This window comes from Oryx dammah, unplaced genomic scaffold, assembly GCF_014754425.2.
Source record: "Oryx dammah isolate SB20612 unplaced genomic scaffold, SCBI_Odam_1.1 HiC_scaffold_4, whole genome shotgun sequence".
Taxonomy (NCBI): Eukaryota; Metazoa; Chordata; class Mammalia; order Artiodactyla; family Bovidae; genus Oryx; species Oryx dammah.
In genome coordinates this window covers 67,614,610-67,641,375 of record NW_024070188.1, presented here as the reverse complement: position 1 = coordinate 67,641,375, position 26,766 = coordinate 67,614,610, and the positions used below count along the sequence as shown (strand labels likewise).

Sequence of the window (26,766 nt, the reverse complement as noted above, 5' to 3'; positions counted from 1 at the left end):
AATGATGAGATTGTGAGTTACTTTATATATATATATATATTTATGATATATATTCTGCTCAAATTACTTTAAAACCAGAATCTCCATTTAGAGTTTATAAATCACGTGGTGATGTTATACCTTTTTCATGGCTTCCATCTTTTTGATAGAATTTATCATTTCTCCATATTTATCCACACTTAGGCCTTAACTGGAGAAGGCAATGGCACCCTATTCCAGTACTCTTGCCTGGAAAATCCCATGGATGGAGGAGCCTGGTAGGCTGCAGTCCATGGGGTCGCTAAGAGTCGGACACGACTGAGCAACTTCACTTTCACTTTTCACTTTCATGCACTGGAGAAGGAAATGGCAACCCACTCCAGTGTTCTTGCCTGGAGAATCCCAGGGATGGGGGAGCTTGGTGGGCTGCCATCTCTGGGGTCGCACAGAGTCAGACACGACTGAAGTGACTTAGCAGTAGCAGCAGCAGGCCTTAAATAATGGGCTTCCCAGGTGGTGGTAGTGGTAAAGAACCCACCTGCCAAGGCAGGAGATACAAGAGATATGGCTGGATCCCTGGGCTGGGAAGATCCCCTGGAGGAGGACATGGCAACCCACTCCAGTATTCTTCCTAGAGAATCCCATGGACAGAGGAGGCCAGCGGGCTGCAGTCTATGGGGTCACAAAGAGTCGGACACAACTGAAGCAACTTAGCACAACACAGCACACAGGCCTTAACTATCTTTTCTGACTGAGTAATTAATGTGAGAATAAAAAAACCCAACTCCTACAAAATCTATGAGTTGATGCCTGCCTTGATCTCTAACCTTCATTTATACCATATTCTTTCTTGCTCCCTAAGCCAATTGGCTATTTGATTGTTCCTAAAATTCATTATGGGTTTTCCTGCCTCAGAGCTGTAGCATTTTCCACTCTATACCAGGAACGTTCTTTCCGTGTTTTCATGTGGCTGGCTTCCCTGTTCCATCAGCTGGAGGTAAGCCAGCACCTCTGCATGGAAGCCTCACCACTTCGCACTATTTTCTGTCAGAGACCCTGATAGAAAATAAGCTCCTTTTGCTGTCGTTCAACTGTTCATTGTCTGGATCTTCTATGAGAAAGTGAAGAGTTAGGAAACAGGAACTTCTTTGTCATGCTCACTGCTGTTTCCCCCTGCCTGGTACCTAACATGTTAGTGGTAAAAAAAAAAAAATTGTTGAATAAATGAATAAAAGTGGGTTGCTGCTTGTATGTATCAGACCACATCTTCTAGAGAAGCAAATACCCTTTTACTCCTTCAATATTCTTACTGACCTAAAATTTCTCTATCTTATCCACGATTTTTGCCCTCCTGTCTGTAAGGAGATAAGCCTTTCTTTCCAAGGTTTTTCTTCTAGCCCATCTCTTCTCAGATCTTCTATCCATTAGCTCCTCTTTACCTGTTTAAGTCTTCTATTATCTTGAAATTATCTTTCCCTGAACTTCAAGATCAAGATGGAAGACTAAAGGCTCTCTTTCTTGAAATCAACCAAGAATAAGAGGAATGAGAAACAAAGAGACCAACTGGAGAAGGAAAGATCCCTAATCCAAACATCACTCTACTCAACAGGCTGCCAAGTGTTAGGGAACTTGGAAGAGACTCTGATGTAAGAAACAAGATCAGAGGGCTCTGTGGTCCAGTGAGCAGAACAGAGAGATCCTACAGAGGGCCCACTGTAAGAGACACACAGTGACCTTTGCTGGGAACAGGAGGTCTGAGGTGCATGGGAGCCTTGGGGAGATGTTCAGGGGTCAGAGGTGATGATGTTCAGTGTGGAAGTGGGCCAGTATGGTATCTCTGCAAAAAGCAGGATGTGGTCATGGGAGGTAAACAAGACAGGATCTGTGATAACCAGCCTGAAGGGAGTGCTCCTGCTCACCTGATGAAGACCAAGCTTCCTATCACCATGCAGCAGGACTGGGGGCAATATGAGTCAAGGAGAGAGAAATGACTCTGGCCCAGAAAGAAGCCATTCTCCAGGGGAGAGCAGTGGTGGGAAACAGAAATTCAAGCTGCCCTTTATAAGTTCCTAGCCTGTCTCCAGTTCTAGCTTTTCATAAAAAGCTAGACAGGAAGGACAAACAGATTTAAGGATGAGTAATCATTAAAAAAAAAGCATGAAACATATTCATAGATACCACAATAAAAAGGAGAGAGATAAAGCTGAATATGACCAAAATGGGAGAGGGCAACAGAACAATGCAAACCCGAAAATGTATTCATTAATTTATGATCAAATAATCATCTGTTTAAAAAAAGCAGTCAAAGAGGAAAAACTGGGACTTAAAGAAGAGATGATAGAGCAAGAGGATAAAAGTGAATGGATAGAATTATCGAAAGAAATAAAATATAAAAATTAAAACCACATAAAACTGAACGTCACATTATAAGCAGTAAAAGGAAAAACTGCCTTTGGTGTAGACAGTGGGGGTTTAGCTCTCTGCAGTCTAGAGGACTAGATACACCGAGAAACCTTCCTGCTGTGAAACGCTAGGTCCTAAATAAATTATGACAAATATACTTTCAAATATATTGCTAAGCGGACAAGAAAGGAAGGGAAATCACTAGGAGCCGACAAACCCATGCAGACAAAAAAAGAACAGGAAAAACCTGAACAGTAGCAAACACAGAAACTGAGCCTGCCCCAGAGGCAAATGGCAACACTAAAATCTGAGTGTTCTGTGAACTATGGCCACAGAGATGGATGACAATGGCCTTAGGCCCATGCAAATTTGTAGAGTGGGTCTTGAACCTGAAAGGCCTGGCCCACAGAGGGCCCATACCTTCTATGAAGGGATAGGCTGCAGAAAGTGCCCTTCATCAGTTCAGTTCAGTTCAGTTCAGTTCAGTTGCTCAGCTGTGTCTGATTCTTTGCGACCCCATGAACCGCAGCATGCCAGGCCTCCCTGTCCATCATCAACCCCTGGAGTCCACCCAAACCCATGTCCATCGAGTCGGTGATGCCATCCAACCATCTCATCTTCCGTCATCCCCTTCTCCTCCTGCCCTCAATCTTTCCCAGCATCAGGGTCTTTTCAAATGAGTCAGCTCTTCACATCAGGTGGCCAAAATATTGGAGTTTCAACTTCAACATCAGCCCTTCCAATGAACACCCAGGACTGATCTCCTTTAGGATGGACTGGTTGGATCTCCTTGCAGTCCAAGGGACTCTCAAGAGTCTTCTCCAACACCACAGTTCAAAAGCATCAATTCTTTGGCGTTCAGCTTTCTTTAGAGTCCAACTCTCACATCCATATATGACTACTGGAAAAACCATAGCCTTGACTAGATGGACCTTTGTTATCAACATCTGTTGACAAATATCTCTGCTTTTTAATATGCTGTCTAGGTTGGTCATAACTTTCCTTCCAAGGAGTAACTGTTTTTTAATTTCATGGCTACAGTCACCATCTGCAGTGATTTTGGAGCCCAGAAAAATAAAGTCAGCCACTGTTTCCCCATCTATTTGCCATGAAGTGATGGGACCAGATGCCATGTCAGGGTTACATAAATTCCTTTCTATTTCTAACTGCTAAGATTGTTTTAATCAAAAGGCTTCATTTCATTGAAATTTATTCTGCACCTAGATCTTCCATTTACCTCCTTTATCTTTGTATTCATGGAAGCTACATGTGGTAATTAAGCAAGTTTTGCAAAGTCAGAAAACAAATTTTACACTTATGTCAATTAACTGTAGTGGATACTGTAGTACTTCTCCCAGATTTCCTCTTCAGGGCCTGTGCATCCACCCTACAGATGTTGGGAATATCCATTGCTGGCCATTGCCAGCTACATCCCTCATTAGAATTGCCCTTAGCTGCAGGGAAAGGTCTTGCTTAAAGCCATGCCTCTTTCCCAGCAGCAGTCTAAATCCAAGGACACAGAGATCCAGCTGCTTCGCCTCAATTTAAGGCAACTCTGAAGGGTCATCCCTGCTCTAGAGCTCCCAGGATGTCTGTTACAAGCTGTTCACAGGGAGGCCCATCTAAGACCATGCTATTCATGTATAAGTGCAACAGCCAGACATTTTAAAATATGAAAATATCTGTTGTAAATTAACCAGCATATAGAAACGTACAAAAATACTTTGCAACCTCACCCTGTACTTTAGTCATTGCCAAAAGGACGGTTATATCCTTCAGGACTTTTTCCCAAGCATGTTAAATGCATTCCATATATTATTTTACAAAATCAGGTCATACTATACCTAGTCTTTTGCAATTTAATTTAAAAATATTTTAAAGAGATATCCCATTTTTCTGAAGTACCTCATAGTACCCCACTGTATGCTATGCACCATCATTTATGTAAGCACTAACTAATAAATGGGGCTTCCCTCATAGCTCAGTTGGTAAAGAATCCTTCTGCAATGCAGGAGACCCCAGCTCAATTCCTCGGTTAGGAAGATCCACTGGAAAAGGGATAGGCTACCCACCCCAGTATTCTTGGGGTTCTCTTGTGGCTCAGCTGGTAAAGAATCCACCTGCAATGCAAGAGACCTGGGTTTGATCCCTGGGTTGGGAAGATCCCCTGGAGAAGGGAAAGGCTACCCACTTCAGTATTCTGGCCTAGAGAATTTATAGTCCATGGGGTTGCAAAGAATTGGACATCACTGAGCAACTTTCAGTTTCAACTAATAAATGTGTACATTCATTCCAATTATCACAATTTTGAAAAATGTTGCAATGGACATGTTATGTGTATGATTCTTGCACCTATATAAGAACCTCAGGGGAATAAATGACTAGACGTGAAGCTGTTGGATCCCAGGTCACCACTGTCTGTCGAGCTGACTTTCACAAAGGCTCCTGTGTCATTCTCCACTCTCAGCACCCTCAGTCTTTACTCCAGATCCAGGCCACCATGTTCCTCTCCCGGACTATTGTGGTTGCCTCTTGTCTTGACCCACTGGCTTCAGTGTCCTCTTAACTCTACTTCTGTTTTTTCATGATCTCATAGTGTTTAAGTTATGAAAACATTTAAGAATTTCCCAGTTTAAAACTTCCAATGGCTCCCCCTTGTTTACAGAATAAAATAAAAACTCCCTCTGTGATTAGGCCACAAATTCTCCATGCAGTCTCTTTCCAGCTTCTTCCAGAAACCCAATTACCACACTACGTGTTGTTTTCCAAACTCACCATACACCTCCAAGTGCCCATTCCTTTGTGCTTTTTATAACCATAGATTAAAATTCATTACACTTTTTTTTTTTCAAAATTCAAGCTCAATCAGTGTTACTTTCATTGTGCAGTTGTTTCCTGCACAGAGTAGGGAACTCAATGAATATTTGGTGAGTAAATACTTTTGGTTAATCAGTCTGGAAAAAGGAAGAGAAAAATGGATCCGAGATGGAGAAAAATTGCCAAAAATCATGGCTCTAACACGACATACATGTGATACTACAGGACAGTAGCATGGAACAAGTTGGAAGAATCATTCTTCCCTTCAAAGTTAATAAGCGCCTTCATGGAACTTCAAGCATCTCAACAAGGTTGATGTGACCAGGTACACCTTCCTCCTGGCAAATTCACATCCAAAGGCCAGAGAAGCAATACTTATTTAGAACATTTGCTGGTCCTAACTGATACTTGGGTCTTGTCTTGCCCCATGGAGCCATGCTACCTTCCATACTCAAAATTTAGTTGACAGGATCTCTTATGTCATCTTTGAGATGTATGCTTTTTCCTACAACACCAGCTTGTGGGGCTGGGGCCCTCTGACCTACGGTCTCCAGACTCTCTATCCAGGGTCACGCCCTGTATAACCCCTGTGCCTACAGGCTGCAATGGCACCAATCACCTGGTTCCCTTGATTCTGGCTCTTCCCCGAGACTCAGGCATCTCTGCCTGGCCTGTTTGAAACATGGAAATGATCAGTTTTTTTTTAAAAATTAAAGTTTGCTTTTCTTTCCTACCAACAGAATCCAAATTGCCTGGGGTTGGCCCCTATTGGTGGCAGTCTTCTTTGGTGAAGAGTCATGTTTGAAGGCTTATTATCACATTGGGTTGATAGCATCCTAGAGGTGGTGGGCCTGGCAGGAAGGTGGTGTGCACTGTGAGAGGGCAGGGCACAGATAAAAGGAGGCTCTGTGGGCAGACACTGTGTATCCCATTTTCTGGTCATCTGCCAAACTTACAGAAATAGGGACAAAACACAGATCCCTTATAATTGTGAAATCAGATCAGAAGTTAAAATCTTCCCATAAAGAATATGAAGCAGACATAGATGGATCACTAATGGTCTGTCTCCAGGCTCACGCTCTTTTGCTATCTGGTTACCTTATGCCTTACACAGGTGAGGTGACTCCAGAAGGTGAGTCACTTTAGCATTCTAATAACTAATCCTCCTTTACAGGTTCAAAGTTGTGAATTGATTCATTTTAAACTGAATTCCATACCTAAATAAACTGAGCAAGGGTTCTTTTACTCTCTGTCAAGTGATGGTAAATAGGATAATTAAACAATCCAGGAACCTCACACAAGACTACCTTATTATGTTAGAAAACCACTGCCAATTGATTAGCATTGATATGAGTTTCTTTCTTGAAAAACAATTTGGACTTTTTGTCATAAAATCCAACTCTTGCCTTCTCTCTCTTTTTAATAAAAGGGGATTATAGTCTGGTTATTTAATATGATTATATTAAAATGAATATTCACAGGATAGTTGTAAGTACATAAGAGAGACAGTCAGCTAACTGCAACTTGAATTTAAAGTTCCACTTGAGAATAAAGAAAAATCTAAAGTAATCTAATTGAATGAAAGTTAATTATATAAGTAATTAGTGCATCCTTTTGTAGAAGCATCCTAAGTTAGGTGGCTATGCATCAATGATTACCTATATTCAGTGCCTCGGGTATAGTATCAGAATGGCCTGATCAGAACACTGTTGTAACAGTGGAAGACAAAGCCTGAACAAACAGATTAAAGATGCCCAAGAAGAATTTGTTAACAGGAGCAAATTGGTCATCATAGTGTTTAGGCTTATGGGTATTAAAGAATAAGAATTATCTTCACAGGGCACCCAAAGCTGATGCTCTTGGACAATTCACATAGTGAAAAGGGAGGTGAGAGGCGGGTTAAGGATGCAGGGGACACATATATATCTGTGGCTGATTCACGTTGATGTATGGCAAAAACCATCACAATTCTGTAATTTTCCTCCAATTAAAATAAATTAATTAATCAAAAAAAGCTAAGTTAAAAAAAAAAAGACTTGTCTTCAACTCTGTATAGAGGAGGGGGTCCTCTGGCCACCCGGGGAAGCATTCCAGTCTACCTAGCAGTCAGTCCTTGAGATACAAAAGGATGGCTCAGATCATAGTAATTTGACTACCCACCGCTATCATCATCCAGTTATCCCCTGTGGCTTGATTTTGAGGTTGCCCAGGATTCTTCTGGCTACTCTTTGTTATCTTCAAAGTTGTTCTGCCCCTAGGAAAAGCTTACAGAGACTCCAGTTGGCCTGACAACCTTTTTATAAGTATAAATGACTTAATTACCTTTCTGAGCTACACTTCAGTCTATATTCATTTAGTTAGCATAAGTTCATTTACTGAGAGAAGAATTTCTGTAAAATAGACTCACAAAATTGAGTGTCTGGGTCTTTGGTCCCTGGCTATAATGGTATTTGAGTACTGTCCCACCTGGGACACCCACAAATGGCCACTCACTGCCTTTGAATTGCTATAGAGATAAGAGAGGGAGGAAGCTAAGGTTTTCTGTGTTTTATTTTAGATTTATGCACGAACAATGAAAACATGCAGCAAGTTCTATCCACAGTTTGCAATGGGAAAAGACCCTTTGCAGAGGTTGGTGTGATTTTTAGTATCATAACAACATGCCAATGTTCCTTCTTTTTCCTGCTATGAACAACTTATCCATTAAATTCAGAGCATGACCATCCTAAATGAGAATACATGTGCAAATGAGAACACATGTGCAGTTTTCCTATTACAAAAGCAACAAATGCTTGTTGTGGCAAGTTGTGTGGATTTTCGTTTTCACCTTTAAATCATTCTGTGATGATCTATGCTGTATAAACAAAGAGGAAGGAGTCAAAAAGCAAATCATCTTTGGAACCGAAATGGCTCAAAGATGCTTGCATGCAGCCAGAGCATCAGCAATCCGTCTGCCTGACAGCACTTCAGGAGTTTTTTTCTTGGCATTTGGTCTACCTGAACTCCCTGTCATCTGCTAAGGGCCCCCTCGAGAACAGCTGACCAATTACGGATTTTTTTTTGGGAGGGGGGGTTCAAGAACCCTTCTCGTCAATTAAGAACCAGGAGGTTCTACTAAACTAATTACTTTGAGGATCAGCATCTCAGGAAGGTGCCAAGACTGGGGAGAAACATCTGTTTTGATGCTGATCTGCTCACAGAGCAAAGAGACCCAAAGAAAATCTACCTCGTATGGATGACCCCCAGCCTCAAAGATTTCTTTCTTTCTCCTCCTTACTGCCATTTTTGCTTGAGACTCTTCAAGCACAGAGCATCAAACATTTCTGACGGGATCCAATATACAGGCATTATTCTCTAGACAGGACTAAGCAAAACAAGAAGGGGCTCTGAAGGCCAGCACGACAGCAGCTTCCCCTCCTCAGCGCTCCAGTCCTCTTGCCGGCATCACAGTCTGTAGGGATGAGGGCGCGGCAAGTGTCTACTGCCATTTGTTTTTAAGAGATCCCCTAATAGAGCCAGACATCCTGGAATGTGAAGTCAAGTGGGCCTTAGAAAGCATCACGACGAACAAAGCTAGTGGAGGTGATGGAATTCCAGGGGAGCTATTTCAAACCCTGAAAGATGATGCTGTGAAAGTGCTGCACTCAATATGCCAGCACATTTGGAAAACTCAGCAGTGGCCACAGGACTGGAAAAGGTCAGTTTTCATTCCAATCCCAAAGAAAGGCAATGCCAAAGAATCTCAAACTATCGCACAATTGCACTCATCTCACACGCTAGTAAAGTACTGCTCAAAATTCTCCAAGCCAGACTTCAGCAACATGTGAACCGTGAACTCCCTGATGTTCAAGCTGGTTTTAGAAAAGGCAGAGGGACCAGAGATCAAATTGCCAACATCTGCTGGATCATCGAAAAAGCAAGAGAGTTCCAGAAAAACATCTATTTCTATTTTAATGACTATGCCAAAGACTTCAACTGTGTGGATCACAATAAACTGTGGAAAATTCTGAAAGAGATGGGCATACCAGACCACCTGACCTGCTTCTTGCGAAACCTATATGCAGGTTAGGAGGCAACAGTTAGAACTGGACATGGAACAACAGACTGATTCCAAGTAGGAAAAGGAGTATGTCAAGCCTATATATTGTCACCCTGCTTATTTAACTTATATGCAGAGTACATCATGAGAAATTCTGGGCTGGAAGAAGCACAAGCTGGAATCAAGATTGCCAGGAGAAATATCAATAACCTCAGATACGCAGATGACACCACCCTTATGGCAGAAAGTGAAGAGGAACTAAAGAGCCTCTTGATGAAAGTGAAAGAGGAGAGTGAAAAAGTTGGCTTAAAGCTCAACATTCAGAAAACGAAGATCATGGCATCTGGTCCCATCACTTCATGGCAAATAGATGGGGAAACAGTGGAAACAGTGTCAGACTTTATTTTGGGGGGCTCCAAGATCACTGCAGATGGTGATTGCAGCCATGAAATTAAAAGACTCTTACTCCTTGGAAGGAAAGTTATGACCAACCTAGATAGCATATTAAAAAGCAGAGACATTACTTTGCCAACAAAGGTCTGTCTAGTCAAGGCTATGGTTTTTCCAGTGGTCATGTATGGATGTGAGGGTTGAACTGTGAAGGAAGTTGAGTGGCGAAGAATTGATGCTTTTGAACTGTGGTGTTGGGGAAGACTCTTGAGAGTCCCTTGGACTGCAAGGAGATCCAACCAGTCCATTCTGAAGGAGATCAGCCCTGGGATTTCCTTGGAAGGAATGATGCTAAAGCTGAAGCTCCAGTACTTTGACCACCTCATGCGAAGAGTTGACTCACTGGAAAAGACTCTGATGCTGGGAGGGAATGGGGGCAGAAGGAGAAGGGGATGACAGAGGATGAGATGGCTGGATGGCATCACTGACTCGATGGACGTGAGTCTAAGCGAACTCCAGGAGTTGGTGATGGATAGGGAGGCCTGGCGTGCTGCGATTCATGGGGTCGCAAAGAGTGGGACACGACTGAGCGACTGAACTGAACTGAATAGAGTAATGGCTTCCCAAGTGGCTCAGTGGTAAAGATTCTGCCTAACAATGCAAGAGACACAAGAGATGCAGGTTCAGTTCCAGGGTGGGGAAGATCCCCCGGAGTAGGAAATGGCAACCCACTCCAGTGTTCTTGCCTGGAGAATCCCATGAATAGAGGAGCCTGGCAGGCTACAGTCCAGGGGGTTGCAAAGAGTCAAACGTGACTGAGCCTGCAATGCATGTATGCACTAACAGAGTAAGTGAAATCGTGTGAGAGCATTTACCATAGTATTTGGTGTACAGCACTCAATAAATGTTAACTGAATTTGCCAGAAGAGCTAGTTTCTCCCCATTTTCCTGGCTTGCCTCATTTTTTTCAAGAGAAAGTACATAAGTAAGTTGCTCTGTGTACCCTGCAGCGTAACACAGAAGACGCTTATCCAAATAGGCAAAATGATTTACAGGCGGCCTTTGCTGAAGGATGCAGAGGCCCAGAATACTGGGCCACTTTGATGAAGCAATTTGACTCAGACAATCTCAAATCCTTGTCGAAAATACGAGGGGCAGTAAATCATAAATATTAAAAAGGAAAGCAGATTTACCCGAAAGCTCTTGATGAAGCAGAACAAGATGGCTCTTAGGAATCCTGAGTAAAATATTTCACTGGGTAGGCACGGTTGAGTTGTTAGGCTACCCATGCAGCGTGTATTGGATCATTTATTCTCAAAAATATTCTTTTGCAATTGTGTACCTCTGAACTATGCCTTCTTAGAAACCCAGAGATGGTTTACAGATGATGCTAGATACATTTAATAGTCATTTTTTAAATGTAGCTAATTCTACTGACAAAACCTTATTTTCACATATTAAAAACAAGCATATTGGGTAAAATATATGATAGCTTAAATCTGGGTCCAATTGTTGACCCAAGAAGACAAGGCAGGAAGATGTTCTTTCCTTGCCAAAATTTGTACTTTATAAATTAGCCCGTAAAACTGTACGAAACCATTGGCTCTATGGTGCCAATGAAATAATATATCACAGGGAAACAATAACAAGCACAAATGAACAGGCTTTTGTTAAACAGCCTCAAGGAAAAAGATAAACAGTGATTTCTGAGTCACATAATGACTAAGTCTCTTTCTCATTTTTGATGTATTATCCTAAATGAGAGACTGTGGCCAGCTTGGAGTTCACGTATATAGCTGAAAGTGTCTATCAGGTCAATGATAAAAAGCAAGATTGGGTCTGGATTGTCAAAAAATTTAGAGTACTTGCGAAAAGCTTCATGATCAGAGTGCTTGCATTCAAGCCCAGATCGCACGATTTCCTAGCCATGGACCTCAGGACTTAGGAAACGGGAACCCTGTTGGTCAAGCTGTACGACAGAACCCTCTTCTGTGGAGTAAGAATGACAGACATTCTTACCTTTGGGGGCTCTGGGGATTAAATAACAATCAGACTACAGCTCTTAGTCTGGTCCACAGCAGTACATAGGAGAAGCGAGTTCTCATTCATAGACTTTTCAGGTTCTTGAGTTGCTATGGGTTTTGTCACTATGGGAAGGGAGATGGCGAGACGTTTCAGAAAGTAAGGTATAAATGGAACTGCTGGTCCCCAGCAACTGAACAGCTGGAAACAAAAGAGACAGCAAATGTCTCGGAGTGTACAGCAACTTCTTTAGAACTCTATGGTAATTTGGGAGGGAAAGGGGTACAGGTAGAATTTCTTTTTTTTTTTAACTTAATGAAAATGAGTTTTGGTGCTTCCCAGGTGGAGCTAGTGGTAAAGAACCTGCCTGCCATGCAGGAGACATAAGAGATATGGGTTTGATTCCTGGGTTAGGAAGATACCACGGAGAAGGAAATGGCGTCTCACTCCAACATTCTTGCCTGGAAAATCCCATGGACAGAGGAGCGTGGGGGGTTACAGTCCCTGGGGCCCAAAGAGTCAGACAGGACTGAGTGACTGAGCATGGCGGCACAGCACAGAAAATGATTTTACTGTGATGACTACATGTACATTTCAACATGCAGTGGAGAAATATAACCAGCATGTAAGTTCCCATCACAGATATTATGGTTAGGACAAAGCTAACCCTGAGTATTTAAAGCATTTTTTAATGCAAGGTGATTAAAAGTGAACAATGCAGGTCCCAGTTGAGACTCTGGTTCATAAGTGATGGAGGAAGGGGAATGCCAGGTCAGGGGCTGTCACCTGCCTGCCAGTGCTTTGGGCTTTTGTTGGGGGGCTTGGTACCCTCAGAGGATTCAGGGCAGGTAGACATGCAGGGACTAGAAAGCGAGAGTGTCAGGAGCGGCATGGGAAGCTGGAGGATGCTCTCTGCCCCCTGGACCATTCTTCCTTCTCTGCCATCAGATTCCCCCCAGAATCCCACCCAGCCTGGGAGTGACCAGGTGTGATTTAGGAAGTAGCATGGCCCAGGATGTGACCATAGGGAGTGGTGGATCAGTCAGACAAAAATGTTATTGTATCAGTGATTCTAGGGACCGTCTTCTTTTGTTGACTCCATGCTAATTTTGACAGCAATCTCCTGGGCGTGAGCACTCGTGTTATTTTCTGGGCATGGGAGCGCTGAGGCTGTTTCTGTTAAGTTATTTGTGTTTGTAGGAAGGCAGTCATTCTAATTTCGTAGTTGACTGTGAAGGTGAAGAAAGAGGAGGGGCCCTTCTTAGGATTAAGAGGTGAGGTGATAAAAATGGGCACAGAAAACTCTTCTCCACACGTGCCTTCCAACCTGGGCACACCACTAATCTATGCTGAGGATTCTTTCCTATCTCACATCCCTCCCCAGCCTTTCATTGGCAAACAACAGACACAGTGGTAGGAACAGAGAAGCAGAAGAGCAGATGGGATGGAAAGGCCTTTTCTGGTTCCCTCTGGGACACAGCTCTCTTCATTTTCCTCATGTTGCACCAAGCTTTTGGGGCCACCACAGCCCAAACTTCTGGTACATATTGGTCCTCATGGGTAAATGAAGCACAGACCCAAGCAACAGGGTAAAGGGACATTTCGAAGAGGAAAACTTCTTGGAAAAGTTTTTTCATCAGTGCTTAGCAGACAGAGGGCAGGGCCATCTGTGAACTGTGCCTACACACAATCTCTCCCCTCACCATCTCTCATCTTCCCACCTTCCCACCTGTGTTTCCAGGACACATTCCCCCAAAGCCGGAATCATGCCTTCACTTTTGTTCCCAGGAAAGTTTGAAAGAGGCAGGATGAATGAAAGTCCTAACTGGGACTGGCTCTTTGTGGCAAAATAAGCAAATCATTAGCATGGTAATTGCATAAGGAAAAGTTAATACATTTTGTGTAGGTGGAAAGTCTACTAGCTCCTTCCTTGGGGGGAAATGTTCCTTTCATATTGGCTGATTTAACCCAGCACATTTTGATCCAGCTAAAACAGGTAAGAGTTACCTCAAAATGCCCACAGGGGCTGTGTAGTAATTTCAGGAACACCCACACAGCAAATTGTTGTTTCTTTTTCTACAAACAAGGAGATGGTTTTGAGGCAGAGGATGACGGGGAAGGGTTAAGAGAGAAACTGAACTAGAGGGATAGGGAGGGAGGGAAATATGCAGAGAAGGAAGACAAAAAATGAAAGTGGTCCTTTTTTCTTTCCTTAAAAAAATAAAAAAACAAATAATACTGCATCTTGCTCTTGGTCTCCCAAACAAGAGCATACAAAAGATCCTGGTTTGGGGCAGGGGGGGCTCCTATTTTTGAGAACAGGAATCATATATATTATTAGCGTTACTGAGTTAACATTAATTATGAGAATTATTTGGAGAAGGCAATGGCAACCCAATCCATTACTCTTGCCTGGAAAATCCCATGGATGGAGGAGCCTGGTGGGCTGCAGTCCATGGTGTCGCAAAGAGTCGGACACGACTGAGTGACTTCACTTTCACTTTTCACTTTCCTGCATTGGAGAAGGAAATGGCAACCCACTCCAGTGTTCTTGCCTGGAGAATCCCAGGGATGGGGGAGCCTGGTGGGCTGCTGTCTATGGGGTCGCACAGAGTCGGACACAACTGAAGTGACTTAGCAGCAGCAGCATGATAATTATTGGGCTTCCCTGGTGGTTCAGATGGTAAAGAATTTGCCCGCAATCCAGGAGACCTGGGTTCGATCCCTGGGTCGAGAAGATCCCCTGGAGAAGGAAATGGCAACCCACTCCAGTATTCTTGCCTAGAGAATTACATGGACAGAGGAGCCTGGCAGGTTACACAGCCCTTTGGGCCGCAAAGAGTTGGACACAACTGAGCGACTGACACAATCATTAACTAACAACAATTCTACTTTTTCTCGATCATATATTTCAAATCTATATCTTGCTTACAGATATAAATATGGGAAAAAGATATCTTCATTTTCTGAGACATATCTGTGGTTCTTTTGCCCAGAGAGAGTGGGAACTCTGTGAGATGGTCTAGAGGACATGATACTTCTCTATAATTTCTAGAGAACTATTGTTTCTTTTTATTTTTAATTGGAGGATAATTGCTTTACAATGCTGTGTTGGTTTCTGCCATACAACATGAACCAATCATAAGAACACATATGTCCCCTCCCTCTTGAACCTCTCTCCCAACCTCCACTCCATCCTATCCCTCTAGGTTGTCACAGAGTACCAGGCTGAGCTCCCTGTGTTATAAAGCAACTTCCCATTAACTACTATTAGAGGCAGATTTTACTCACTGAACCTGGTATCTACATATCTGAATTGCTGGACTAAAGCTGGGCTACTTGTGACAAATTTTGTATGGACTTTCAGAAAATGAACATAAGCCATTTAGTCAATCGTGTAACATATGTGATTTTCTTTGAGAAGAATTTCACATGTCAGATTTAGATAATTGTTCATGATAATACTGCTGAGACTGCACCAAAAAAAAAAAAAATGATATTGGCAGAGACTGAAGGAAAAAAAAAAAATCTGCCTTTCTTGGCTCAGAAAATATCCATGATTAGTTGCATTGGTTTTACAGTATCTATTTTATATCAACACAGATAAACAATAAATTACCTGAAATTCTATTAGTTTTTACTTATTTTACATGTAGTCATTAGTCTCAACAATTGTTATTTCTATTTCTTGAAACTAGCGATTTTGTTTGGGCAGTAGTGTGCCTAACCCATAAGGCACATCAAGATAAATCATGAATAATTTAAGCCCTCACGGTGACCTCATTCCTTGCTTCTCCTACTTGCTTTCCCAGCATTCCATGCAGCTGGCTAGAGCCACAGGACAGTCCTCACCAATGAGGCCTATGGGGACGCTGGCTGATGGAGCTTCTGAGAAAAGTTACTTGTAGGAGGAAAAGACAAACCCTTTGAGGAGAGCTCCCTTAAGAGCCTTCCTCTACCTGCCTTGAACATGGTTGCAAAGCATACAGTAGGTGGTGGTTCATCAGCCCTTCAGAGATTGATAGTAGCAAGTTCAAAGAAAGTCAGCACTCCAGAGATAGAAAAGTAGAAAACAGAAAATACATAAGCTTCAAAAGATAATACTGAGCCATATTACCCTAAAACTTCCTGCTTACAGACTTCTTATTTTATGAGACCCTGAATATATTTATTGTTTAAACCACAGTTGGTTGGATATTCACTCAAAAAACACTAAATTATTTAGACATTGCTTCTGATGCTTGGGTTTTGCAGTAAGCCAAACACACAAGCTCTCTAACCTCACAGAACATGTACCAAGTCAGAGAAGACAAACCGTAGAAATAAAAGAATAAACATATAATGTGCCTGGTAGCAGTAATCATGATGGAGAATATAAAGCAAGTTAAGGGGACAGAGACCGACAAGGGCTAATTTATAAAGTTTACTCATAGAAGCTGTTCTGAGGTGAAATAATTTGAGCAGTCTTGAATGATGTGAAAAAGTGAGCCAGGTGAATATCTGGTGATACTTTGTTTCTAACAGCTGAAAGCATCACTAACTTACACGTCCAGTAAGTTTTTAGTCATTATTCAAAACAGAGCTCTGATATCATCGTTTCTGGGAAGTCTTTCAGGACTTTCTACTCACTAAAATAAATTCCTTCTTCTTGCAGGTTGCTGCTGCTGCTACTAAGTCACTTCAGTCGTGTCTGACTCTGTGCAACCCCATAGATGGCAGCCCATCAGGCTCCTCCGTCCCTGGGATTCTCCAGGCAAGAACACTGGAGTGGCTTGCCATTTCCTTCTCCAATGCATGAAAGTGAAAAGTGAAAGTGAAGTTGCTCAGTCGTGTCTGACTCTTAGCGACCCCATGGACCGCAGCCTACCAGGCTCCTCCATCCATGGGATTTTCCAGGCAAGAGAACTGGAGTGGGCTGCCATTGCCTTCTCCGTCTTGCAGGCTACTTCTTTTTTTTTAATTAATATAAATTTATTTATTTTAATTGGAGGCTAATTACTTTACAATATCGTCTTGGTTTTGCCATACATCAACATGAATCTGCCACGGGTGTACACGTGTTCCTCATCCTACACCCCACCCCCCGTACCATCCCTCTGGGTCATCCCAGTGCACTAACCCCAAGCATCCAGTATCATGCATCAAACCTGGACTGGCGATTCGTTTCATATATGATATTATACATGTTTCAATGCCATTCTCCCAAATCATGCCACCCTCGCCCTCTCTCACAGAGTCCAAAAGAGTGTTCTTTACATCTGTGTCTGTTTTGCTGTCTCGCATACAGGGTTATTGTTACCATCTTTCTAAATTCCGTATATATGTGTTAGTATACTGTATTGGTGTTTTTCTTTCTGGCTTACTTCACTCTGTATAATCGGCTCCAGTTTCATCCACCTCATTAGAACTGATTCAAATGTGTTCATTTTGATGGCTGAGTAATACTCCATTGTGTATATGTACCACAGCTTTCTTATCCGTTCGTCTGCTGATGGTCATCTAGGTTGCTGCCATGTCCTTGCAGGCTACTTCTATACTTATATGTATTGTTATACTCTTCATGTCTTCTTTTAATTCACTTGTTGAGATAACTTATATAAAGTCACCTTCTTTAGACTGTGAGACCCTGAAAGGCAAAATCAGTCACTACTGTCTTGGCTTCTAGCACTACTGGGAAGCTCCACATACCCATAAATAACTATTGATTTGAATAGAACTTCCATTCTTTGAATGCTCTGCCTATAAATGAGTGGGTCATAGTAAAATTTTGTTAAAAGTGCAGTTATATTTTGTGTTGAAGGAATTTGTTTTGCAAGCTGACTTTGCTGTGTTAGCACGAATGTGTACAAACTAAATGGTTCAACTATGCAGAAAATCTTTGGTTTTCATTTAGCAGAGAAGAATATATAAGATGGTTAAGAAACAACTCAGTTCCCTATCAGGTATATCTGACTGGTCATATAACGTCCTTGGTCTTTTAAAAAGACTATCAAAAAGGTGATCATAGGCAACTAACCTAGGTTAGGTAATGATCGTCTTCTGAGCATTTCTCCTGCAATGGGAGGAAAATGCTTCTTCTGCTTACTGATCTTGAATGAATCCTCATCTCTAAACCTTCCCCCTTGCACCACTCAATGCACACTCATTTCAGCACAGGGGTAAAGCCTGAGACTGACTCAACATCAAAGAATGAGGTTTAACCATAAAATATGACCTAGCAGTTATTATATTCTTAACTTCAAAGGTGACTAGAAAGGGCATTGGAAGAAACTTAAAACATCAATGAAGGCTTAAAGAAAAAATAGAAAAGTTTGATTTTAGGCACTTGTGTGAAAATTTAATAAAGAGAGGATCAGGAGATATTAAGTGTATTTAATCCCAAGTTTTCCCTTAATATCAAAATAGAAGAAAAGACATTTGCTTTTATTTACAATCTCAAATGGAACCAAATTTCCTTCCTTTGTGTTAACAGACATTGATATTAGTAACTAATATTCATTAATAAGTTTGTTTTCCATTTAAGCCAATCTCTTACCTCTGAAAATCAGAAATGAACTTTTTTTTAAATTGTAGAAGTATGACAATCTAAATTCATATGCATCAAAAAATTTTTCTGAAGGATGGCTTAGTTAGCTAGTGTATCAATAAATGAAGAATTTGAAGAATCTCATTTTGAAAATAATTGCTAGATACTTTTTCTTTGAGTATGCATCTAAAAGTTCAATTTGCATTTTCCATGTTTCCCAAAGAAGCAGGTACCACACAGTTTCCATCATAAGCAAAAGTGGGTTTTACAGGGATCTAGACTAGGTTGTTCCATGTCAAATCTTCATAAAATCTTTATAAAAACATGATTATAACACCAGAAAAGGGTTACTTAACAACTCTGAAACTAAACTCAAATGAAAACCTCAAATTCCAGAAAAGCTCATCCAGGCACATGCTGGTTTGCTCACAATATCTTGGATCCCACCCTAGGTTAGAGTAGATTCAAATTTACAGCACTTTCTCAGATGGTTCCCTATTTTTTTAGACAGGTACATCTTCATCATCACCTACCTGCCAAAGTTACTTAAGCAGCAACCTCACATTGGGTCTAGAGCTACCCAAGTGAGGCCAGGGACAAAGGTGTACCAAGAAGGTGGTGACAGCGGGTTATGTGCATCCTGCAAGCTGAGCAGCTGTGGATGAATGGGATGCACAGACTTGAACTGATGGAAAATATGACTGTTCTTCATCATTAAATGAGCTGCTTAGGCCTACAGTTGGGGACACATTTAGGACTTTTGAAAGAGGCAATTTCATACTCATCATACTCATTTTTTACTACTCTTATTTTCTTTTTATTTTTGGTTGAAAGCCTTAGCCTGTTCTCTTAACTAGAAGAGTATCTGCCAGCATGAAAGTCAACGGAACTCACGGGAGACAAAAGACATTCTTGGTTTGATTGCTCCTAATAAACTTCAGTGCTCCCAGACCACATAATGTCATAGAATTATTTGTAATGCTTCTTTAAAAGGGTGACAGGGTTCAGAAATGAACTGCACATGGTAAGATGAGCCTCCCAGGGGTTGTCCCTGCAAAAATGAGCTGCAAGGCTTTGGGAGTGGTGGTGGTTTCCGGCCATTAGCATCACTAATCAAGGCCAGCTTTGCATTTATGGGAATCTACACAAATCAGGATGATACATGCTTTGTTCACTCAAGCAACCCTGCCTGGTTTCTTCAAGGTTATGCTGAAACAAAGCTTCACCTCAATTATCTTGGGTTGGAATGCTTCATTACTTTTATATATCCTTGAGAGAGACAGACTGCGTGAAGTAGAGGCATCAGGTCCACGGGTCACAGAATCATACTTAGCGCTTCATGCCCACACAAAACAATTACTGTCGGCTCTCAATTAACCTCGTTATTGGAGGAAGCATTAGTGGAAAAAATACAAGTCCTAGATAACCTACCCAGGTTTTTCTTGCTGCCACAGTTGCAGCTGAGGTGAGAGAGAGAGAAATAATGGAAATGTCCAGAAAAGCTTAGGGTGGAGAGGACTCTTTGGGAAACTTTGAACAGAGGTGATCCATTCAGCTGCCATTCTGCCCTCTTTTCAGGCCCACTGCCTTTGTGGCTTGTGTGCTAAAAGTCTCTTCAGTTTCATGTCCAACTCTTTGGAACCCTATGGACTGTAGGCTGCCAGGATCCTATCCTCTGTCCATGGGATTCTCCAGTCAAGAATACCAGAGTGGCTTGCCATGCCCTTCTCCAAGGGATCTTCTCAACCCACGTTGAGATCGAACCCACGTCTCATGTCTTCTGCATTGTCAAGAGGGTTCTTTACCACTAGCATGACAAGGGAAGCCCTTTTGCCTTGCACCAAGAAGCAAACCCACTCCAGGGTTCTTGCCTGGAGAATCCCAGGGACAGGGGAGCCTGGTGGGCTGCCATCTCTGGGGTTGCAGAGTCGGACACGACTGAAGTGACTTAGCAGTAGCAGCAGCAGCAGCAGCAGCAAGAAGCAAAAATGACATTGCTTTCCCCTTCAAACTTGTGGTTGACAAAAGTGTGGAGCTGAGAAAGCTAGAGAAGGCAGCAAAGGAGGTCCTCTGTGAGGCTGGCAGTCATCTGGCAGTCAGAGCCTGGAGGCCCTGGGGAATGACCACCAACTTCTAAGTGGAGTTTCTGCATCTTCCTTCTTCAGAGGCTCAAGCCACGTCCCAGGCTTCCTGGGCACAGGGAGAGTGCTGGGATTTTCCCTTTAGCATTTTGACTGTGTCAACCAACATGATACAAGGTGTTCAATTACAAACGTTATAACCAGTCATTTGCATTACATAGGCATTCTTACACTACAGATTCCTACAAGTCCTGGGCATCACTGCTATTTCCATCTGTCTGATGTAATGAACCCTTTGGGCTGGTTACCTCCCTTTCAGGCCAGGAGCCACAGGAAGAGTAAAGATTACACCTCTTCAAGTGTTTCCCAGTGACGCTGCTTCAGGAAGGGCTCATATGCTAACAAGGAAGAATGTCTTAAGTGATGAAACTACTGTGGAATTCCAGATCCTAATGAGCAGCTGGGGGAGATATAGAAGGGCAAGGGAACCTCTGAGGTCACAGCAGAGACCAGGGCTCATTTGAAACGAAAGCTGGGAAGTAGAGAGAAAGACAAGGGAAATATCATGAAACTGCATGTTTACACGAAAAAAAAATGGATAAAAATGATTGTTAGTGTTTCATTGCTCAGTTGTGTCCAACTCTGCAACCCCATGAACTGCAGCAAGCCAGGCTTCCCTGTCCTTCACTGTCTCCTGGAGTTTGCTTGAACTTATGTCCACTGAGTTTATTTATTTATTTATTTTTTTAGTTTTCTGAATGTTGAGCTTCTTTTTTTTTATTTTTTTATTTTACTTTACAATTCTGTATTGGTTTTGCCATACATTGACATGAATCCACCATGGGTGTAGTTATATAAAAAATGGTTATAAAGAGTCAAATTCATATCCTCTGAAAATATGACTTTATAATAAAATTAGTGAAATCTAGGAAGAAGGCATTTATCAATCATTTTGTTTTTTGGCCCCAGTGAATTTCTGTGTGTTAGAGTGTGAAATCAGGTAAACAAACACAAAAAATCAAATGACAGAGTAAGAAACAATGGAAAATGCAAGGCGATTACAGGCCAGGATTCTTCCTTATATTAAAAAGAGAGATAGAAAGAGAAAAAGAGAGGGGCAGAAGGAGAGGGAGGCTCCAAGAAGCTCAGGAAAAATAGAATGCTAGTGCCTATAAAAAGGAAAGTAGCTCATTTTAACAGGGAAAATTATAACCCAAATATTGACTATAACATATCAGCAGGCAAGAAAAAAATAAGAGTTAAAGAAATCAGTGAAATGGCACATCTCTGATTCATTATTTATTATTTATATTCCTCTGTGAAGTTCATCGACTAGGAAAGGTGCATACATTATGTCATGAAAATCTGATGCTATGACTTTTGGCTCAAAAAGGAGCATAAGAAAGGTATTATGATGTCTCCTCTCTCTTTTAAAATACAGAGAAAACAACAAACATAGTAAAACATGGGAGAAAATATTGGATGTACTCAAATCAAACAAACAAGCAAACAAAAAGACTCCCGTTCTTTTTACAAATCACAAAGCATGCATGGACTAAATTCAAGGAGGATACTGAAAGTGGACAAATATCTCAAGTCTCAAGCAGGATAAAATGTTTTAGGCTAAAGTAATGTCATAAATGTCTAGAGGGCATATGCAATGAACCTTTAATTAGAGTAGCAAGACACACAACTTAAGCTCATAGAGACACAGTCTGACACCAAATAACAGAAGCGGGCAGAACAAAGAGGAAAGGATAATATTGTATTTCTATTTGCCTTCGTATTGTGTTACTACTGTATTCCTTCTAATCAAGGAGGATCTCCAGAATTAGTGACATGCCTATAGAAATCCCAAGGCAGTAAAATGGAAAAGGGAATGCCTACCCACTCCAGTATTTTTGCCTGGAGAATTTGGTGGATAGGTCCATGGGGTTGCAAAGAGTCAGACATGACTGAGTGACTAACACTTTCACTTCAAGCAGGTAAAAAGTAACAGAAAACATACAAACTTGGATTTTCTAGATAATTCTTTCAAGTAGAAAGTATCGGTCTTTACAGTTTATGGCAATGGAAAATTTCTCTTAGATAAGTATTCTCATAGAAGGTGTTTGAATTTTATAAGGCAAGTCTAAAGAAGGAAATATTGAATAATATATAAGGTATTTAACTCTGTTAAGTAACCAATTTTGAGAGATCTGCTAGATGGCTTTAATCTGAGCATCCATCTAGATTTTCAGAGGGTAAGGATGAATGAGGAGACATACAACCATATCATACTACGTTCCTTGTCCTGTTGTTAAGAGCTAAGGATTACTTCATTCCAAGAAGACACAACTCAGTATGCAGAAAAAGCAATTCAGTAATAGTCCTGGTGCCCACTAACTGGTCTTAGAACAAGTGTATAGAGGCTTCAGCCAGGTATAAATGTGGCAAATATGAATAAGAGCCATTGGAAGGATTTAAAAAGCATCTTTCTGACCCTGCCTACAAAGGACCTTGGACTTGGTACACGGGTTTCTATTTCTCCACCTGATTTCTATCAGGTGGCCGACGAAAGTTCTGTATTTGAATTACACAAAATGCTTTTACTTGTTATCACAATTTACAAGTGTTCTCTCATTCTTCTGGCTCTTCACAGGTTAAAATATATAGAATCTCATGGTGCCCTGGCCATCTATGTAGAGATGAAGGGCGATTAACAGACCAGTGAAGGAAGTTAAGCTTGGGAGGGAATCTAACTGAAAACAATGGAAATCAATGAAGCCAGAGTAGAATCAAACATTAAGCAGCATTTACTTAAGTGATATGAGCTAATGGCACCACTGAGTAAGTGAAGAAGTATGAGCTATTACTGACTTCCTCTCCCAAGTTCAAAAATATAAGAATGATCACAGAGCCACACATTTTAAGTCTGGGCTGCTTAAGAAACCATTACAGGTTGAACTGTATCCCCCTAAAATTCCTATGTTGAAGTCCTAACTCTCAGTACCTTGGAACGTGACTGTATTCAGAGGCAACGTCGTTAACGAGGCAAGTGAGATTAACTGATATCGTTGAGGTCCAGTAGGACTGTGTCCTTCTAAGAAGAGGAGATTAGGACAGGGATACACAGAGGAAAAAGCATGTGAAGATACAGGCAAAGGAGGCCACTTGCAGGCCAAGGAGACAGACCTCCGAAAAAATCAACCCTGCGGACACCTGGATATCAGACTTGCAGCCTCTAGAAATGGGAAAAACTAAATTTCTGTTGTTAAAGCCACTCAGTCTGTGGTGCTGTGCTATGGCAGCCCCAGTGCAGAAGCCTATAACTAGCCCTGTTTTCCCTCTGAGAAGTCTAATATAAGACCCATTTCTTTTGTGGTTAAATGCAATTTACATCATACTCACAACCCCAACAGGAAAGGCCAATACAGCCAGCATCCAGTCCCGGAGAGAGATGAGCTTCTTGAGCTGTCTTTCCTGTTCTTGGTTCCCACTTCCTCTAGTCAGAAGACTGGAAAGATCAGTCAGCACACAGATGCCAAAAAAGACAGCTTGGATAACCTGGAGGGAGACAATGATTGGTAGTAAGTCAATAAGATCAAAAGAGACCCAACCTGGAGAAGAGCAAACCAGCTACACTTCTGCAACATGACATAGGGGAAGAGGATGAGAAGCACATTTAAAGACCTGGCCCTGAAAAAAGAGAAAGGCTCGGATATTTACAACTTGCTATCATAGGTGAGAAAATCCATCTTAAAACACTACTTCCATTTTTGCTAAGGACAAATGCAAAACATGCGTGAGCAGAAACTGGTATCAGTTCTCAAAATGACATATCCCTTATTTTAAAACATCACATCTGTGGTTTAGTAATATTGACTAGTGCAATTTAACAAACATCTAAAAAGTGCAAAGAAAAAGATAAAGAAAAAGATCAATAATAAATGAGACAATTAAGTCTGAATGTGAAGGAAACCTTCCTGTGATTTAATCTCTTAGGGTCAAAATTTTTTCTACCAAAGGAAGTGGTAGAAAGCTTCTAGTCCTTGAGTCACAGAGAAATCAACTGAATGCAATCAAGACTGAAACACAGCAATTTTCTGTTTTCAAACTTGAACTAAATGACCTCCGTTTGAAGTTTTCGATCTTTATAAAATAAGATCTTTCCGAAGTAAGGTAAACTTACTCACCCATTTTCCCCCAAAATGTACAACAACTTGTACATTCCAAAATCAATTACAAATTGAATTACTTACATAGCTATGTTTACTTGGACCATCACAGAGATCATTGAAATGCTAGAGCCCAGATATTCGTGAAATTCCTAAAGTGAGGGTAAAAGTGTTGGTGATCCAGAGCTACGAGTGAAGGCAAGCAGAATACTGTAACATAACTTGGCAGATGGTAATTCTAATTATGCAAAGGGCAGAAAATATATTCCATGGGCTCAAAGTCATACCCACTTAGCACCAAGAACAGATTCAGGGGAATTTTTCTAGTTCCATTTACAAGAAACAATTTACTGATGATGTATTTGTACAAGATACGATTTTGTTCATTATGGTTAGAAAACATAACAAAATAATTTTCTTAGTGGATTATCATCTTGGCAGTGGAACGAATCTGTGAAAGTTCTGTTCCTCATTGAGGCACAGGACAAAGTGGGGAGAAGGACCCTCAAAATTACTTGGTTCTATCTCTTGGAAAAGCACAGACACACTCAGTTTTGTTAACCATTCTGGTTAAATTTTTATCTAAGCCACTTGAAAAATTCCCAAATATGAAGATTCCATCACCAGGTAATACACCAGGCTCTTTTGAAATCAGCAAACCCTATTGTTATTAGTCATTCTTAGCCAGAATAATGTTCTATTCTTCTTCATAACTTAGCCTACTTTTGCCTTCAGTGACTTAAGATTTCTTGCTTTTTTACAACCAGAAAAACCAGAGTGGGAGAAGCTAAGACTGCCACATTGAGCATGGCACAATTAAAAGTGTTGGTAAGAATCATGCTATGATGACCAGAAATAATTTAAATGACTCAGGGAATAATCTGCCACTTGGGAAAATTTTCCATCGTACATCTTAATGACTTTAGATGTTAGACCTTATGTCAACCCTAATGGGGTTTGAGAAATTGGGGAATAATACTGGAGAATAATAATCTCTATTACAATCTGGTAGTGAACATATTAAAAAGTGTCCTCCCTTATCAATAATCAGAGAAATGCAAATTTAGATCACAATGAGATAGCATTTTTCTCATCCATCTAACTATTGACTACTGTAATTTAATTCTGACAGTACCAAGGGTTATAAGGATGGAGAATAACCAGAATTCTTATGGTAGGAATGAAAATTGGGGAAACCACTTTGAAGAAAAACTGTTAGTGGCTAGTGATCTAAAAATTCATTTACTCTTTTATCTAGTGACTTCAATATGAAGTCACATCTACAAGAAAGTTAATTTCAGCATTCATTGCTTCAATAAATGAATACAATCTAAAATCTCTTAATAGTTGACCAGATAAATCATGCTATAGTCATACAATGGAATTCTAAGCACACATCAATTTTTCAGTCTCACAACAAAATATTAAACAAAAAAGGAAACAAAAAATGCTGCATATTGATACCATTAAAACAAATGTCAAAAAATGTAAAGATAAATTCAAAGATGCATGCATATGAGGTAAAATATGAAGAAACACATGGAATTAATAACACTAAAATTAAGTACCTCTACGAGGAGGATGAGATTGAAGGAAGGACAGAAGGGCCTCAACTATATCAGTATTTTATTTCTTAAGTTGATTATTGGGTATATGGAAGTTTATTATAGTCTTCTCTATATATTTCATTATTATGAAACATTTCCAAATAACTTTAAAAAGAGTGGTTTTCTTACTTTTGGAATATAGTTAACTAATTTCTTTCAATTCCCTTCCTTCCAAATCAGTTTTCTCTAGTTTTAAAGATCAGCTAATAGTAGCAGAATTTAGTGTGCTCCAACTCAAGTGAATTAGGTGAATTTTAAAATTCCACGGTCAAGTAACAGGTACCATATTTGTCTCCTACCATAAACTAGACATTTGTACTAAATATAGAAATCAATTTTTCATATATTTGGCTTTTCCCCTCTGTAATCAGCCAGAGAAACCTGTTTTCTAAAGGGCTCACATGATGAGATCAGGCCCACTGTGGATAATTCTCCTTGGCCATATAAAGTAATGTAATTAAAGGAGTGATCATACTCACAGGATCTTCCAAAACCCAGTGGGAGGAGATTATGCAAATGTGAGTATCACTGAGGGTCATTTGAGAATTCTACCCCCCATAAACACATTCTCCAGAGTCCAATTAGGATATACAGGTATTCAAGTTCTGACCAAACAGAGAGGCCTTATAGACTACAACAGGCATTCAGTAGAGACCCATGACACTTAATACTTAAACAGCAGTGCTAAGATGGCCCTGGAATAAAGGTGACTTTAGATCTAACCCAACAATATTTAAAAACAAGC

The 26,766-nt window shown here is 40.9% G+C and overlaps 1 protein-coding gene across 4 annotated transcripts in view; it reads right to left on the bottom strand.

Annotated features, from left to right (window-relative positions):
• AIG1 (androgen induced 1) overlaps positions 1-26,766 on the bottom strand; it is a 256,859-nt gene that overhangs the window by 152,620 nt on the left and 77,473 nt on the right. For all 4 annotated transcript variants that reach the window (XM_040238595.1, XM_040238596.1, XM_040238597.1 and 1 more), the window contains exon 2: positions 23,648-23,803. In XM_040238595.1, the coding sequence (XP_040094529.1) occupies positions 23,648-23,803 (156 nt within the window). The remainder of the gene's footprint in view (positions 1-23,647; positions 23,804-26,766) is intronic.